This window comes from Pseudophryne corroboree, chromosome 2, assembly GCF_028390025.1.
Source record: "Pseudophryne corroboree isolate aPseCor3 chromosome 2, aPseCor3.hap2, whole genome shotgun sequence".
In the NCBI taxonomy this organism is placed as follows: Eukaryota; Metazoa; Chordata; class Amphibia; order Anura; family Myobatrachidae; genus Pseudophryne; species Pseudophryne corroboree.
Window position 1 is genome coordinate 499,536,034 of NC_086445.1, and position 18,845 is coordinate 499,554,878.

Consider the following 18,845-nt stretch of genomic DNA (forward strand, 5'->3'; position numbering starts at 1 on the left):
TAATGTCCTTATAAACGTAATGCACCTTACACATTATGACAACCTTTATTAATGCCCTTTTACACATAATGTCCCTTACACATATGCCGCACATTATTAATGCCCTTATACACATAATGACACACATAGTGCCCCCTACACATTTGCTACACATTATTAGTGCCCCTATACACATAATCACACACATACAGTAGTACCCTGTTACACATATGCCGCACATTATTAATGCCCTTATACACATAATGACACACATACAGAAGAACCCTGTTACACATATGATGCACATTATTAATGCCCTTATACACATAATGACACACATAGTGCCCCATACACATATGTTGCACATTATTAATGCATTTTTACATGACACACATAATGCTCCTTACACATGTTCCGAACACTACTGCACAACCAACCAACTCACATGTACACAGCACTCACACTGCCACTAACACTGTGACCTCTGCCTCTGCTTGGATACAGATGTGTCTTCATAAATCTTGCCTCAATGCTAACATCGGGCACCTTTTTTATGAAAATGCATCTTATTTGCATTGCTATGTGGCTAGGATGCAGAAGCAGCTTCTGCTGATTAAAATGATATGCAGCATGCTTATATACTGTGTGAGACTGTGTCTGTATCTGCATATGAAATGCTACACACAGAATATAGGCATGCCGCATATCATTTAAATCAGCAGAAGCTGCTGATGCCCCTAGGCATATCAAATGCCCTAGGCAATTGCCTAGTTTGCCTATGCCTATGGCCGGCTCTGATCCTAGAGAGTGTGAGCGTGAGTGAGCAAGTGAGTGAGCGAGTGGGATTATTAAATCTGTGTCATCACAGCCCAACTTTTCGCGGTGTAATAACATGATTTGCGCAATTAGGCAAGTGTACAATAATGATACATAATAATTGGGAGTGAGAGAACACTGAATTTATTATAAAAAAATCTTAGGAGACAATATGAAAGTTGAAAAAGGTTGTTAAAATGACAGTCGGGTGTATCATATTACTCTTTACCATAAGCTTTTCATATGGGCCCACAATAATGCACTAAGTTGTGCAGAGCATTTTACAGTGGTAGCTCCCAAGAAGAGATCTGTCTGCATATGTATTAATGCTGGGTACACTGGCTAAAATATATGGCTGTTCTTTCGATATATCGCTGGCCCGTCAGCCACTGTGTGCCAACGATAGTCTGTGAATGGCGTCATTCACAGACATATCGCGTTAGCCCTTCAGCACAGTAGACAGACAATATATCTAACGCTATATTGGCGCATCGTACTGTGTGCATGGGCTGCAGACGCTGGCGGTGATTGACACCACAAATGGACGGGCGCATGTAAATGCCCGGCCAGTTTGTGACGTCAGTCCCGATAGATCAGGCAGTGTGTATGCACAACACACTGCCTGGTCCATCTGTAGATATATCTGCAGATCAATTGATCTGCAGATATATCTACTAGTGTGTACCCAGCATTAGTAAGTCGGACTAAATTAACCTGCAGTCAAAAATTAACTAAATGTTCTAAACTTTAACAAAATGTTGATTTTTTTTTTTTAATTACCTGTGTACATAAAAGCTCTTTGTATTCCTGTATTGCTACTGAGACTTTAGCAACCCTTCTGTTCTGAAATTGGAAAGATGCAAAATAAATAAATGAAGAGGTTAATATAAATGCTGGTTAAAGTATTTACATTGTTTCAGACAATCCACACAAGAGTCCTGATTTTTAGTCCAGTACATTCAAATTAAATCAGTAAAGGAGTTGCAGAAAATATTGGGGAGGGGAAACATAATTACAGTATGCTGGGAGCCCAATAACAATAATTCAGATAATTGGGCTGAAGTGTAGACAGTCCAACCCTTTGCCAGCCTCCTCAAGAATTCTGCATCCTAAGGCAAGGCTTTATCTGGTGGCACAACATCCCCAGCTGAACGATACTGTATTTTGTGTCAGAACAAAGTTGTTGCCTCAAACGTCTCGGTCAGGGGCATTATGAATATACTTACCAGGTAACCATCGTAGGAAGCTATGGTTCGTTTATGTTTATGTGGCGTCATTTTCAGACCTTGCAGTATTCTTAGTATTTTAATCGCAAGTTCTAGAGGTGGATTATGTTGCTCTTCCCAAGTGCTTATATCATTCCATATTTGAGTCAATAAAGGGATGCGGTCTGCAGAAATGGGCCTGGCAATAAATGAAAATAAATTATTTGTACAATGACTTAAGCTTCTATAAGGGCGATTCAGTTGTTTATCGTGCCTGATCTCCTGTCTACAATGATGGGATATTGGAGGGTGGGTGATATTCAACTGTTTTTTTTAGCGCACTGATTGCACCCAGACAGGTCCAGTTTAGCTGTGTAAAATGGCTAAATCCGACCAAAGTGCTGGCCGCGATGCAAAAAAGCTGATTGCATGCTCATACAGGTCACTTTCCGCATATTTCAACTCGCCAGCCCCTGTGGCTCTGAGCTAAACTGTGTCTCTCAGTGCGCCTGAACAGGGCAACAATTGAATTGCTCCATTAGGCGCTATTTAGTGCCGGCTGCGGAGATAAACAATTAAATTTCCGCCACTGAATCTGACCATGTTACAGGTTGATCATTAAATTTAAGTGGGTATTGAAGAATGTGCTGGAAAACTGAAAGACAGTTTAGTCAAGTTTTGACCATTTGACTATTGTAATAAATAATAAAAACTTTAAAAAGTTCTACATATTTGTTTTTGATTTTTTGTGTTTCCTTTACTTAAAATGTGCAATATTTTTCACTCCCCTCATTCGTGCAATCTCTCTCTCTCTATTGGAGGTACTCTGTGCCTTGCTTTTACAGGTTTTTAACAGTTTAGAGGCCAAATATACTAAAGCGGCGTCAGGGACAGTAGATGGCGCTCTTCAGACATGTCCTTGCTAAGCACAGGTCTACAGGTCTCAGTGAAACGCATTGGACCACGCCCTAATTCTCCACCCGGAAGCTCACGCATGTCCTGGAGCATGGGTCTTCATCCTGTGGCCCTCCAGCTGCTGTGAAACTACACATCCCAGCATGCCCTGCCACAGATTTGCTAGTAAGGTTTGCTAAAACTGAGGCAGGGCATGCTGGGATGTGTAGTTCCACAGCAGCTGGAGGGCCGCAGGTTGAAGACCCATGTCCTGGAGGCTGGAGCAGCCGGTGTTTGCCTGCAGGAGTACCGCAGCGCAGGCGCCCATCAGTGCATCACGCTGCCGGCGGGAAGAGGCGCCTCACATTCCGCAGCTACCAAACAACACTGATACCTGCGTATCGCTGCAGCCCGCACCCTGGACTCGGCACCCCTGCCGGGAACGTAAGTGGCGGTAGGCTCCAGCCAGACCCACGAACACGTCGCTTATAAAGCGGGACAGACACCCGCTGCTTTACTCGCAGCACGTAACTGGTTAACAGAATATCCGCGGCTAATGCCTATCTCCAGAGGTAAGCCTGCAGCCAGTGTCCTACATCACGGAAATCCACATATAACACATAACTTGCATCACTGCTAACCTATTGCATTAAACTATCAATCGTTTTCGGAACTATTACTTACTAATTTGTAACAGCACAAAGAAGAGGTGCTTTATAAGAACTGGTCACTTTCTCGTTCAGTTAAGTGTGATTTATTGCATATAATTTGATTTTGTTATTACGGCATACACTACATGCAATGATTTAATTCCTGCTAAAACTCTTTAGGACTTGTGGTTACACAGTGGTGGGTATTCAGATACCGGCGGTCATTTGCGGCTTGCGAAAACACACAGGTTTCGCTGAACCTGTGTTTTTGTGAGAATTTTTTTTTTTTTTTTGTATTAGTGATACAAATTGGATAGCCAGTTAAAAAAACAACAAAAAAAACCAAAAACTGGAAAAAATAAGATTTTACTCACCGGTAAATCTATTTCTCGTAGTCCGTAGTGGATGCTGGGAACTCCGTAAGGACCATGGGGAATAGACGGGCTCCGCAGGAGACTGGGCACTCTAAAAGAAAGATTAGGTACTATCTGGTGTGCACTGGCTCCTCCCACTATGACCCTCCTCCAGACCTCAGTTAGGATACTGTGCCCGGAAGAGCTGACACAATAAGGAAGGATTTTGAATCCCGGGTAAGACTCATACCAGCCACACCAATCACACCGTATAACTCGTGATACTATACCCAGTTAACAGTATGAAATATAACTGAGCCTCTCAACAGATGGCTCAACAATAACCTTTAGTTAGGCAATAACTACATACAAGTATTGCAGACAATCCGCACTTGGGATGGGCGCCCAGCATCCACTACGGATTACGAGAAATAGATTTACCGGTGAGTAAAATCTTATTTTCTCTGACGTCCTAGTGGATGCTGGGAACTCCGTAAGGACCATGGGGATTATACCAAAGCTCCCAAACGGGCGGGAGAGTGCGGATGACTCTGCAGCACCGAATGAGAGAACTCAAGGTCCTCCTCAGCCAGGGTATCAAATTTGTAGAATTTAGCAAACGTGTTTGCCCCTGACCAAGTTGCAGCTCGGCAAAGTTGTAAAGCCGAGACCCCTCGGGCAGCCGCCCAAGATGAGCCCACTTTCCTCGTGGAATGGGCTTTTACTGATTTAGGATGCGGCAATCCAGCCGCAGAATGCTCCAGCTGAATTGTGCTACAAATTCAGCGAGCAATAGTCTGCTTAGAAGCAGGAGCACCTATTTTGTTGGGTGCCTACAGGATAAAAAGCGAGTCAGTTTTCCTGACTCCAGCCGTCCTGGAAATATAAATTTTTAAGGCCCTGACTACGTCCAGTAACTTGGAATCTTCCAAGTCCCTAGTAGCCGCAGGCACTACAATAGGTTGGTTCAAGTGAAAAGCTGATACCACCTTAGGGAGAAACTGGGGACGAGTCCTCAATTCTGCCCTATCCATATGGAAAATCAGATAAGGGCTTTTACATGACAAAGCCGCCAATTCTGACACACGCCTGGCCGAAGCCAAGGCCAATAACATGACCACTTTCCACGTGAGATATTTCAAATCCACAGTTTTAAGTGGCTCAAACCAATGTGATTTTAAGAAACTCAACACCACGTTGAGATCCCAAGGTGCCACAGGAGGCACAAAAGGGGGCTGAATATGTAGCACTCCCTTTACAAATGTCTGAACTCCAGGCAGTGAAGCCAGTTCTTTCTGGAAGAAAATCGACAGAGCCGAAATCTGGACCTTAATGGAACCCAAGTTTAGGCCCATAGTCACTCCTGACTGTAGGAAGTGCAGAAAACGACCCAGCTGAAATTCCTCTGTTGGGGCTTTCCTGGCCTCACACCACGCAACATATTTTCGCCAAATACGGTGATAATGGTTTGCGGTTACTTCTTTCCTGGCTTTTATCAGCGTAGGAATGACTTCCTCCGGAATGCCCTTTTCCTTTAGGATCCGGAATTCAACCGCCATGCCGTCAAAAGCAGCCGCTGTAAGTCTTGGAACAGACAGGGCCCCTGCTGTAGCAGATCCTGTCTGAGCGGTAGAGGCCATGGGTCCTCTGATATCATTTCTTGAAGTTCTGGGTACCAAGCTCTTCTTGGCCAATCCGGAACCACGAGTATCGTTCTTACTCCTCGTTTTCTTATTATTCTCAGTACCTTTGGTATGAGAGGCAGAGGAGGAAATACAGAAATACATAAACCGACTGGTACACCCACGGTGTCACTAGAGCGTCCACAGCTATTGCCTGAGGGTCCCTTGACCTGGCGCAATAATAAGAATTTACTTACCGATAATTCTATTTCTCGTAGTCCGTAGTGGATGCTGGGAACTCCGTAAGGTCCATGGGGAATAGCGGCTCCGCAGGAGACTGGGCACAAAAGTAAAGCTTTAGGACTACCTGGTGTGCACTGGCTCCTCCCCCTATGACCCTCCTCCAAGCCTCAGTTAGGATACTGTGCCTGGACGAGCGTACACAATAAGGAAGGATTTTGAATCCCGGGTAAGACTCATACCAGCCACACCAATCACACCGTACAACCTGTGATCTGAACCCAGTTAACAGCATGATAACAGCGGAGCCTCTGAAAAGATGGCTCACAACAATAATAACCAGATTTCTCTAACGTCCTAAGTGGATGCTGGGACTCCGTAAGGACCATGGGGAATAGCGGCTCCGCAGGAGACAGGGCACAAAATAAAAGCTTGAGATATCAGGTGGTGTGCACTGGCTCCTCCCCCTATGACCCTCCTCCAAGCCAGTTAGATTTTTGTGCCCGGCCGAGAAGGGTGCAAACTAGGTAGCTCTCCAGAGCTGCTTAGAATAAAAGTTTAGTTAGGTTTTTTTATTTTCAGTGAGTCCTGCTGGCAACAGGCTCACTGCATCGTGGGACTAAGGGGAGAAGAAGCGAACTCACCTGAGTGCAGAGTGGATTGGGCTTCTTAGGCTACTGGACGTTAGCTCCAGAGGGACGATCACAGGTTCAGCCTGGATGGGTCACCGGAGCCGCGCCGCCGTCCCCCTTACAGAGCCAGAAGAGACGAAGGTCCGGTGAAAGCGGCGGCAGAAGACATCCTGTCTTCAAGACTAAGGTAGCGCACAGCACCGCAGCTGTGCGCCATTGCTCTCAGCACACTTCACACTCCGGTCACTGAGGGTGCAGGGCGCTGGGGGGGAGCGCCCTGAGACGCAATATAACACACATATACCTTAGCTGGCAAAAGGAATACATCACATATAGCTCCAGGGCTATATGGATGTATTTTTTCCCCTGCCATTTTACACAAAAAAGCGGGAGTTAAGGACGTCGTGAAGGGGCGGGGCCTATCTCCTCAGCACACTGGCGCCATTATTCCCTCACAGCTCCGCTGGAAGGATGGCTCCCTGATTCTCCCCTGCAGTACTGCATCTGATTCAGGGTAAAAAAGAGAAGGGGGGGCATTTTGGCAGCAAATAACTAGATTAACAGCAGCTATAAGGGATTAACACTTATATAAGGTTATCCCTGTATATATATATAGCGCTGGGTGTGTGCTGGCAGACTCTCCCTCTGTCTCTCCAAAGGGCTAAGTAGGGTCCTGTCCTCTATCAGAGCATTCCCGGTGTGTGTGCTGTGTGTCGGTACGCGTGTGTCGACATGTATGAGGAGGAAAATGAGGTGGAGGCGGAGCAGTTGCCTGTGTTAGTGATGTCACCCCCTAGGGAGTCGACACCTGACTGGATGATTGTGTTTAAGCAATTAAGTGATAATGTCAGCAATTTACAAAAAACTGTTGACGACATGAGAAAGCCGGCAAATCAATTAGTGCCTGTTCAGGCGTCTCAGACACCCTCAGGGGCCCTAAAACGGCCGCTACCTCAGTGGGTCGACACGGATCCAGATACAGATACTGAATCTAGTGTCGACGGTGACGAGACAAACGTAATGTCCAGTAGGGCCACACGTTACATGATCACGGCAATGAAAGAGGCATTGAACCTTTCTGACACTACAAATACCTCAAAGGCGGGTATTATGTGGGGTGTGAAAAAACTGCCAATAGTTTTTCCTGAGTCTGAGGAAATAAATGAGGTGTGTGATAAAGCGTGGGTTTCCCCCGATAAAAAACAGCTAATTTCTAATAAGTTATTAGCACTATACCCTTTCCCGCCAGAGGTTAGGGCACGGTGGGATACACCCCCTAGGGTAGATAAGGCGCTCACACGTTTATCTAAACAAGTAGCGTTACCGTCCCCTGATACGGCCACCCTCAAAGAACCAGCTGATAGGAGGCTGGAAAATATCCTGAAAAGTATATACACACATACTGGTGTTATACTGCGACCAGCAATCGCATCAGCCTGGATGTGCAGTGCTGGAGTCGCATGGGCGGATTCCCTGACTGAGAATATTGATACCCTGGATAGGGACAATATTCTGTTAACTATAGAACATTTAAAGGATGCATTGCTATATATGCGTGATGCGCAGAGGGATATTTGTACCCTGGCATCAAGAGTAAGCGCAATGTCCATCTCTGCCAGAAGAGCATTATGGACCAGACAGTGGTCAGGGGACGCAGATTCCAAACGGCACATGGAAGTATTGCCGTATAAGGGGGAGGAGTTATTTGGGGCTGGTCTAACAGACCTGGTGGCCACGGCAACGGCTGGAAAATCCACCTTTTTACCCCAGGTTACTTCACATCAGCAGAAAAAGACACAGTCTTTTCAAACTCAGTCCTTTCGTTCCCATAAGTACAAGCGAGCAAAAGGTCACTCTTTTCTGCCCAAGGGCAGAGTAAGAGGAAAAAGGCAGCACCATGCAGCCGCTTCCCAGGAGCAGAAGCCCTCCCCTGCTTCTGCCAAGTCTTCAGCATGACGCTGGGGCTTTACAAGCAGACTCAGACACGGTGGGGGCCCGTCTCAAGAATTTCAACGCGCAGTGGGCTCACTCGCAAGTGGATCCCTGGATTCTACAGGTAGTATCACAGGGGTACAAACTGGAATTCGAGGCGTTTCCTCCTCATCGGTTCCTGAAGTCTGCTTTACCAAAGTCTCCCTCCGACAGGGAGGCAGTTCTGGAAGCCATTCACAAGCTGTACTCCCAGCAGGTGATAATCAAGGTACCCCTCTTACAACAGGGGAAGGGGTATTATTCCACACTATTTGTGGTACCGAAGCCGGACGGCTCGGTGAGACCAATATTAAATCTAAAATCTTTGAACACTTACATAAAAAGGTTCAAATTCAAGATGGAGTCACTCAGAGCGGTGATAGCGAACCTGGAAGAGGGGGACTATATGGTGTCGCTGGACATCAAGGATGCTTCTCTCCACGTCCCAATATATCCTTCTCACCAAGGGTACCTCAGGTTTGTAGTACAAAACTGTCATTATCAGTTTCAGACGCTGCCGTTTGGATTGTCCACGGCGCCTCGGGTCTTTACCAAGGTAATGGCCGAAATGATGATTCTTCTACGAAGAAAAGGCATCTTAATTATCCCTTACTTGGACGATCTCCTGATAAGGGCAAGAACCAAGGAACAGTTAGAAGTCGGAGTGGCACTATCTCAGGTAGTGCTAAGTCAGCACGGATGGATTCTAAATATTCCAAAATCGCAGCTGATTCCAGCGACACGTCTACTGTTCTTAGGAATGATTCTGGACACAGTCCAGAAGAAGGTGTTTCTCCCGGAGGAGAAGGCCAGGGAGTTATCCGAGCTAGTCAGGAACCTCCTAAAACCAGGACAGGTCTCAGTGCATCAGTGCACAAGGGTCCTGGGAAAAATGTTGGCTTCTTACGAAGCGATTCCATTCGGAAGATTCCATGCAAGAACTTTTCAGTGGGATCTACTGGGAAAATGGTCCAGATCGCATCTTCAGATGCATCAACGGATAACCCTGTCGCCAAGGACAAGGGTGTCTCTCCTGTGGTGGCTTCAGAGGGCTCATCTACTAGAGGGCCGCAGATTTGGCATTCAGGATTGGATCCTGGTAACCACGGATGCCAGCCTGAGAGGCTGGGGAGCAGTCACACAGGGAAGGAATTTCCAGGGCTTGTGGTCAAGCATGGAAACATCTCTTCATATAAACATTCTAGAACTAAGGGCCATTTACAATGCCTTAATTCAAGCAAAACCTCTGCTTCAGGGTCAGGCGGTGTTGATCCAGTCGGACAACATCACGTCAGTCGCCCACATAAACAGACAGGGCGGCACGAGAAGCAGGAGGGCAATGGCAGAAACTGCAAGGATTCTTCGCTGGGCGGAAAATCATGTGATAGCACTGTCAGCAGTGTTCATTCCGGGAGTGGACAACTGGGAAGCAGACTTCCTCAGCAGACACGACCTTCACCCGGGAGAGTGGGGACTTCACCCAGAAGTCTTCCACCAAATTGTACACCGTTGGGAAAGACCAAAGGTGGACATGATGGCGTCACGTCTAAACAAAAAACTGGACAGATATTGCGCCAGGTCAAGGGACCCTCAGGCAATAGCAGTGGACGCTCTGGTTACGCCGTGGGTGTACCAGTCAGTGTATGTATTCCCTCCTCTGCCCCTCATACCGAAAGTATTGAGAATCATAAGAAGGAGAGGAGTAAGAACTATACTCGTGGTTCCGGATTGGCCAAGAAGGTCTTGGTACCCGGAACTTCAAGAGATGCTCACGGACGAACCGTGGCCTCTACCTCTAAGACAGGACCTGCTACTGCAGGGGCCTTGTCTGTTCCAAGACTTACCGCGGCTGCGTTTGACGGCATGGCGGTTGAACGCCGGATCCTGAAGGACAAGGGCATTCCAGAAGAAGTCATCCCTACTCTGGTAAAAGCCAGAAAGGAAGTAACCGCAAAACATTATCACCGCATTTGGCGTAAATATGTTGCGTGGTGTGAGGCCAAGAAGGCCCCTACACAGGAATTTCAACTGGGTCGTTTCTTGCATTTCCTGCAAACAGGACTGTCTATGGGCCTAAAATTAGGGTCCATTAAGGTTCAAATTTCGGCCCTGTCGATATTCTTCCAGAAAGAACTGGCTTCAGTACCTGAAGTTCAGACATTGGTGAAAGGGGTGCTGCACATACAGCCTCCTTTTGTGCCTCCAGTGGCACCTTGGGATCTCAATGTTGTGTTGAGATTTCTAAAATCACACTGGTTTGAACCATTGTCTACGGTAGCTTTAAAATATCTCACGTGGAAGGTGTCGATGCTGTTGGCCTTGGCTTCAGCTAGGCGTGTGTCAGAATTGGCGGCTTTATCATGTAAAAGCCCTTACCTAAATTTTCATTCTGACAGGGCGGAATTGAGGACTCGTCCTCAATTTCTACCTAAGGTGGTTTCTGCATTTCACATGAACCAACCTATTGTGGTTCCTGCGGCTACTAGGGACTTAGAGGACTCTAAGTTGCTGGACGTTGTCAGGGCCTTGAAAATATATGTTTCCAGGACGGCTGGAGTCAGGAAAACTGACTCGCTGTTTATCCTGTATGCACCCAACAAGCTGGGTGCTCCTGCTTCAAAGCAGACGATTGCTCGTTGGATTTGTAGTACAATTCAGCTTGCACATTCCGTGGCAGGATTGCCACAGCCAAAATCAGTAAAAGCCCATTCCACAAGGAAAGTGGGCTCATCTTGGGCGGCTGCCCGAGGGGTCTCGGCTTTACAACTTTGCCGAGCAGCTACTTGGTCAGGGGCAAACACGTTTGCTAAATTCTACAAATTTGATACCCTGGCTGAGGAGGACCTGGAGTTCTCTCATTCGGTGCTGCAGAGTCATCCGCACTCTCCCGCCCGTTTGGGAGCTTTGGTATAATCCCCATGGTCCTTACGGAGTCCCAGCATCCACTTAGGACGTTAGAGAAAATAAGATTTTACTTACCGATAAATCTATTTCTCGTAGTCCGTAGTGGATGCTGGGCGCCCATCCCTAGTGCGGATTGTCTGCAATACTTGTATATAGTTATTGTTACAAAAAATTCGGGTTATTATTGTTGAGCCATCTTTTCAGAGGCTCCTTTAAATTTATCATACTGTTAACTGGGTTCAGATCACGAGTTGTACGGTGTGATTGGTGTGGCTGGTATGAGTCTTACCCGGGATTCAATATCCTTCCTTATTATGTACGCTCGTCCGGGCACAGTATCCTAACTGGCTTGGAGGAGGGTCATAGGGGGAGGAGCCAGTGCACACCACCTGATATCTCAAGCTTTTATTTTGTGCCCTGTCTCCTGCGGAGCCGCTATTCCCCATGGTCCTTACGGAGTCCCAGCATCCACTACGGACTACGAGAAATAGATTTATCGGTAAGTAAAATCTTATTTTTTGTAGCAATAACTATGTACAAGTATTGCAGACAATCCGCACTTGGGATGGGCGCCCAGCATCCACTACGGACTACGAGAAATAGAATTATCGGTAAGTAAATTCTTATTTTCTCTGATGTCCTAGTGGATGCTGGGAACTCCGTAAGGACCATGGGGATTATACCAAAGCTCCCAAACGGGCGGGAGAGTGCGGATGACTCTGCAGCACCGAATGAGAGAACTCCAGGTCCTCCTCAGCCAGGGTATCAAATTTGTAGAATTTAGCAAACGTGTTTGCCCCTGACCAAGTAGCTGCTCGGCAAGTTGTAAAGCCGAGACCCCTCGGGCAGCCGCCCAAGATGAGCCCACCTTCCTTGTGGAATAAGCTTTTACAGATTTTGGCTGTGGCAGGCCTGCCAGAGAATGTGCAAGCTGAATTGTACTACAAATCCAACGAGCAATAGTCTGCTTAGAAGCAGGAGCACCCAGCTTGTTGGGTGCATACAGGATAAACAGCGAGTCAGATTTTCTGACTCCAGCCGTCCTGGAAACATATTTCTCTATCGTCCTAGTGGATGCTGGGGTTCCTGAAAGGACCATGGGGAATAGCGGCTCCGCAGGAGACAGGGCACAAAAAGTAAAGCTTTACGATCAGGTGGTGTGTACTGGCTCCTCCCCCTATGACCCTCCTCCAAGCCTCAGTTAGATTTTTGTGCCCGGCCGAGAAGGGTGCAATCTAGGTGGCTCTCCTAAAGAGCTGCTTAGAAAAGTTTAGCTTAGGTTTTTTATTTTACAGTGAGTCCTGCTGGCAACAGGATCACTGCAACGAGGGACTTAGGGGAGAAGAAGTGAACTCACCTGCGTGCAGGATGGATTGGCTTCTTGGCTACTGGACATCAGCTCCAGAGGGACGATCACAGGTACAGCCTGGATGGTCACCGGAGCCTTGCCGCCGGCCCCCTTGCAGATGCTGAAGTAAGAAGAGGTCCAGAATCGGCGGCAGAAGACTCCTCAGTCTTCTAAAGGTAGCGCACAGCACTGCAGCTGTGCGCCATTTTCCTCTCAGCACACTTCACACGGCAGTCACTGAGGGTGCAGGGCGCTGGGAGGGGGGCGCCCTGGGAGGCAAATGAAAACCTATTTTGGCTAAAAATACCTCACATATAGCCTCCGGAGGCTATATGGAGATATTTAACCCCTGCCAGAATCCGTTAAGAGCGGGAGACGAGGCCGCCGAAAAAGGGGCGGGGCCTATCTCCTCAGCACACAGCGCCATTTTCCCTCACAGAAAGGCTGGAGGGAAGGCTCCCAGGCTCTCCCCTGCACTGCACTACAGAAACAGGGTTAAAACAGAGAGGGGGGGCACTAATTTGGCGTTAGAAATATATAATAAAGATGCTATAAGGGAAAACACTTATATAAGGTTGTCCCTATATAATTATAGCGTTTTTGGTGTGTGCTGGCAAACTCTCCCTCTGTCTCTCCAAAGGGCTAGTGGGTCCTGTCCTCTATCAGAGCATTCCCTGTGTGTGTGCTGTGTGTCGGTACGTGTGTGTCGACATGTATGAGGACGATGTTGGTGAGGAGGCGGAGCAATTGCCTGTAATGGTGATGTCACTCTCTAGGGAGTCGACACCGGAATGGATGGCTTATTTAGGGAATTACGTGATAATGTCAACACGCTGCAAGGTCGGTTGACGACATGAGACGGCCGACAAACAATTAGTACCGGTCCAGACGTCTCAAAAACACCGTCAGGGGTTTTAAAAGACAGGGACACTGAATCCAGTGTCGACGGTGAATAAACAAACGTATTCCTTATTAGGGCCACACGTTAAAGGCAATGAAGGAGGTGTTACATATTTCTGATACTACAAGTACCACAAAAGAGGGTATTATGTGGGATGTGAAAAAACTACCGTAGTTTTTCCTGAATCAGATAAATTAAATAAAGTGTGTGATGATGCGTGGGTTCCCCCCGATAGAAAATTAGGGGCGGTATACCCTTTCCCGCCAGAAGTTAGGGCGCGTTGGGAAACACCCCTTAGGGTGGCTAAGGCGCTCACACGCTTATCAAAACAAGTGGCGGTACCGTCTATAGATAGGGCCGTCCTCAAGGACCAGCTGACAGGAGGCTGGAAAATATCATAAAAAGTATATACACACATACTGGTGTTATACTGCGACCAGCGATCGCCTCAGCCTGGATGTGCAGAGCTGGGGTGGCTTGGTCGGATTCCCTGACTAAAAATATTGATACCCTTGACAGGGACAGTATTTTATTGACTATAGAGCATTTAAAGGATGCATTTCTATATATGCGAGATGCACAGAGGGATATTTGCACTCTGGCATCAAGAGTAAATGCGATGTCCATATCTGCCAGAAGATGTTATGGACACGACAGTGGTCAGGTGATGCAGATTCCAAACGGCACAAAGGTGTATTGCCGTATAAAGGAAGAGGAGTTATTTGGGGTCGGTCCATCGGACCTTGTGGCCACGGCAACTGCTGGAAAATCCACCGTTTTTACCCTAAGTCACATCTCTGCAGAAAAAGACACCGTCTTTTCAGCCTCAGTCCTTTCGTCCCTATAAGATCATATCTGCCCAGGGATAGAGGAAAGGGAAGAAGACTGCAGCAGGCAGCCCATTCCCAGGAACAGAAGCGTTCCACCGCTTCTGACAAGTTCTCAGCATGGCGCTGAGACCGTACAGGACCCCTGGATCTTACAAGTAGTATCCCAGGGGTACAGATTGGAATGTCGAGACGTTTCCCCTTCGCAGGCTCCTGAAGTCTGCTTTACCAAGGTCTCCCTCCGACAAGGAGGCAGTATGGGAAAAAATTCACAAGCTGTATTCCCAGCAGGTGATAATTAAATTACCTCTCCTACTACAAGAAAAGGGGTATTATTCCACACTATATTGTGGTACTGAAGCCAGAAGGCTAGGTGAGACTTATTCTAAAAATTTTTTGAACACTTACAAAGGTTCAAATCAAGATGGAGTCACTCAGAGCAGTGATAACGAACCAGGAAGAAGGGGACTATATAGTGTCCCGGGACATCAGGGATGCTTACCTCTATGTTCCAAATTTGCCCTTCTCACTAAGGGTACCTCAGGTTCGTGGTGCAGAACTGTCACTATCAGTTTCAGACGCTGCCGTTTGGATTGTCCACGGCACCCCGGGTCTTTACCAAGGTAATGGCCGAAATGATGATTCTTCTTCGAAGAAAAGGCGTCTTAATTATCCCTTACTTGGACGATCTCCTGATAAGGGCATAGTCCAGGGAACAGTTGGAGGTCGGAGTAGCACTATCTCGGATACTGCTACAACAGCACGGGTGGATTCTAAATATTCCAAAATCGCAGCTGATCCCGACGACACGTCTGCTGTGCCTAGGGATGATTCTGGACACAGTCCAGAAAAAGGTGTTTCTCCCGGAAGAGAAAGCCAGGGAGTTATCCGAGCTAGTCAGGAACCTCCTAAAAACAGTGCATCATTGCACAAGGGTCCTGGTAAAAATGGTGGCTTCCTACGAAGCAATTCCATTCGGCAGATTTCACGCAAGAACTTTTCAGTGGGATCTGCTGGACAAATGGTCCGGATCGCATCTTCAGATGCATCAGCGGATAACCCTATATCCAAGGACAAGGGTGTCTCTCCTGTGGTGGTTATAGAGTGCTCATCTTCTAGAGGGCCGCAGATTCGGCATTCAGGATTGGATGCTGGTGACCACGGAGCCCAGCCCGAGAGGCTGGGGAGCAGTCACACAAGGAAAAAATTTCCAGGGAGTGTGATCAAGTCTGGAGACTTTTCTCCACATAAATATACTGGAGCTAAGGGTAAATTTATAATGCTCTAAGCTTAGCAAGACCTCTGCTTCAAGGTCAGCCGGTATTGATCCAGTGGGAAAAACATCACGGCAGTCGCCCACGTAAACAGACAGGGCGACACAAGAAGCAGGAGGGCAATGGCAAAAACTGCAAGGACTTTTCGCTGGGCGGAAAATCATGTGATAGCACTGTCAGCAGTGTTTCATCCCGGGAATGGAAACTGGGAAGCAGACTTCCTCAGCAGGCACGACCTCCACCCGGGAGAGTGGAAACTTCATCGGGAAGTTTTTTCCACATGATTGTAAACCGTTGGGAAATACCAAAGGTGGACATGATGGCGTCCCGTCTGAACAAAAAACGGGACAGGTATTGCGCCAGGTCAAGAGACCCTCAGGCAATAGCTGTGGACGTTCTGGTAACACCGTGGGTGTACCAGTCGGTGTATGTGTTCCCTCCTCTGCTTCTCATACCTAAGGTGCTGAGAATTATAAGACGTAGAGGAGTAAGAACTATACTCATGGCTCCGGATTGGCCAAGAAGGACTTGGTACCCGGAACTTCAAGAGATGCTTACAGAGGTCTTATGGCCTCTGCTGCTAAGAAGGGATTTGCTTCAGCAAGTACCATGTCTGTTCCAAGACTTACCGCAGCTGCGTTTGTCGGCATGGCGTTGGAACGCCGGATCCTAAGGGAAAAAGGCATTCCGGAAGAGGTCATTCCTACCCTGGTCAAAGCCAGAAAGGAGGTGACCGCACAACATTATCACCACATGTGGCGAAGATATGTTGCGTGGTGTGAGGCCAGGATGGCCCCACAAAGAAATTTCAACTCGGTCGTTTCCTGCATTTCCTGCAAACAGGAGTGTCTATGGGCCGCAAATTGGGGTCCATTAAGGTTCAAATTTCGGCCCTGTCGATTTTCTTCCAGAAAGAATTGGCTTCAGTTCCTGAAGTCCAGAAGTTTGTCAAGGGAGTATTGCATATACAACCCCCTTTTGTGCCTCCAGTGGCACTGTGGGATCTCAACGTAGTTCTGGGATTCCTCAAATCACATTGGTTTAAAACCAGTCAAATCTGTGGATTTGAAGCATCTCACATGAAAAGTGACCATGCTCTTGGCCCTGGCCTGGACCAGGCGAGTGTCAAATTGGTGGTTTTTTCTCAAAAAAGCCCATATCTGTTTGTCCATTCGGACAGGGCAGAGCTGCGGACTCGTCCCCAGTTCTCTCCCTAAGGTGGTGTCAGTGTTTCACCTGAACCAGCTTATTGTGGTGCCTTGCACCTACTAGGGACTTGGAGGACTCCAAGTTGCTAGATGTTGTCAGGGCCCTGAAAATATGTTCCAGGACGGCTGGAGTCAGGAAAACTGACTTGCTGTTATCCTGTATGCACCCAACAAACTGGGTGCTCTTGCTTCTAAGCAGACTATTGCTAGTTGGATGTGTAATACAATTCAGCTTGCACATTCTGTGGCAGGCCTGCCACAGCCAAAATATGTAAATGCCCATTCCACAAGGAAGGTGGGCTCATCTTGGGCGGCTGCCCGAGGGGTCTCGGCTTTACAACTTTGCCGAGCGGTTATTTAGTCAGGGGCAAACACGTTTGTAAAATCCTACAAATTTGATACCCTGGCTAAGGAGGACCTGGAGTTCTCTCATTCGGTGCTGCAGAGTCATCCGCACTCTCCCGCCCGTTTGGGAGCTTTGGTATTATCCCCATGGTCCTTTCAGGAACCCCAGCATCCACTAGGACGATAGAGAAAATAAGAATTTACTTACCGATAATTCTATTTCTCGGAGTCCGTAGTGGATGCTGGGCGCCCATCCCAAGTGCGGATTGTCTGCAATACTTGTACATAGTTACAAAAATCGGGTTTTTATTGTTGTGAGCCATCTTTTCAGAGGCTCCGCTGTTATCATACTGTTAACTGGGTTCAGATCACAGGTTGTACAGTGTGATTGGTGTGGCTGGTATGAGTCTTACCCGGGATTCAAAATCCTTCCTTATTGTGTACGCTCGTCCGGGCACAGTACCTAACTGAGGCTTGGAGGAGGGTCATAGGGGGAGGAGCCAGTACACACCACCTGATCGTAAAGCTTTACTTTTTGTGCCCTGTCTCCTGCGGAGCCGCTATTCCCCCATGGTCCTTTCAGGAACCCCAGCATCCACTACGGACTCCGAGAAATAGAATTATCGGTAAGTAAATTCTTATTATTTTCAGGGCCCTGACTACGTCCAGCAACTTGGAGTCCTCCAAGTCCCTAGTAGCCGCAGGTACCACAATAGGCTGGTTCAAGTGAAACGCTGAAACCACCTTAGGGAGAAATTGAGGACGAGTCCTCAATTCTGCCCTGTCCGTGATTTTAGGAACCCCAAAACCACATTGAGATCCCAAGGTGCCACTGGAGGCACAAAAGGAGACTGTATATGCAGTACCCCCTTGACAAACGTTGAACCTTAATGGACCCTAATTTTAGGCCCATAGACAGTCCTGTTTGCAGGAAATGCAGGAAACGTCCCAGTTGAAATTCCTCTGTAGGGGCCTTCCTGGCCTCGCACCACGCAACATATTTACGCCAAATACGGTGATAATGCTGTACGGTTACATCCTTCCTGGCTTTGATCAGGGTAGGGATGACTTCATCCGGAATGCCTTTTTCCTTCAGGATCCGGCGTTCAACCGCCATGCCGTCAAACGCAGCCGCGGTAAGTCTTGGAACAGACAGGGTCCCTGCTGGAGCAGGTCCCTTCTTAGAGGTAGAGGCTACGGGTCCTCTGTGAGCATCTCTTGAAGTTCCGGGTACCAAGTCCTTCTTGGCCAATCCGGAGCCACGAGTATAGTCCTTACTCCTCTCCTTCTTATGATTCTCAGTACCTTGGGTATGAGAGGCAGAGGAGGGAACACATACACTGACTGGTACACCCACGGTGTTACCAGAGCCTCCGCAGCTATTGCCTGAGGGTCCCTTGACCTGGCGCAATACCTGTCTAGTTTTTTGTTGAGGCGGGACGCCATCATGTCCACCTTTGGTTTTTCCCGACGGTTCACAATCATGTGGAAGACTTCTGGGTGAAGTCCCCACTCTCCCGGGTGGAGGTCGTGTCTGCTGAGGAAGTCTGCTTCCCAGTTGTCCACTCCCGGAATGAACACTGCTGACAGTGCTATCACATGATTTTTCGCCCAGCGAAGAATCCTTGCAACTTCTGCCATTGCCCTCCTGCTTCTTGTGCCGCCCTGTCTGTTTA

The 18,845-nt window shown here is 47.7% G+C and overlaps 2 protein-coding genes across 4 annotated transcripts in view; one reads left to right on the forward strand and one right to left on the reverse strand.

Annotated features, from left to right (window-relative positions):
* The window catches only part of LOC135031250 (uncharacterized), a 114,752-nt gene that overhangs the window by 54,352 nt on the left and 41,555 nt on the right, over positions 1 to 18,845 (reverse strand). For 2 of the 3 annotated variants that reach the window (XM_063953997.1, XM_063953996.1), the window contains exons 5-6: positions 2,022 to 2,199; positions 1,576 to 1,638 (exon numbers count right to left, since the gene is read on the reverse strand). In XM_063953997.1, coding sequence (XP_063810067.1) covers positions 1,576 to 1,638; positions 2,022 to 2,199 — 241 coding nt within the window. Of the gene's footprint in view, positions 1 to 1,575; positions 1,639 to 2,021; positions 2,200 to 2,761; positions 2,933 to 18,845 lie in introns of those variants that run through there. The other variant, XM_063953998.1, reaches the window with a different exon arrangement.
* Positions 3,144 to 18,845, forward strand: part of RAD51D (RAD51 paralog D) — a 278,198-nt gene continuing 262,496 nt past the window's right edge. Inside the window, exon 1 of the mRNA XM_063953995.1 lies at positions 3,144 to 3,466. The gene's annotated coding sequence lies outside the window, so the exon portion shown is untranslated. The remainder of the gene's footprint in view (positions 3,467 to 18,845) is intronic.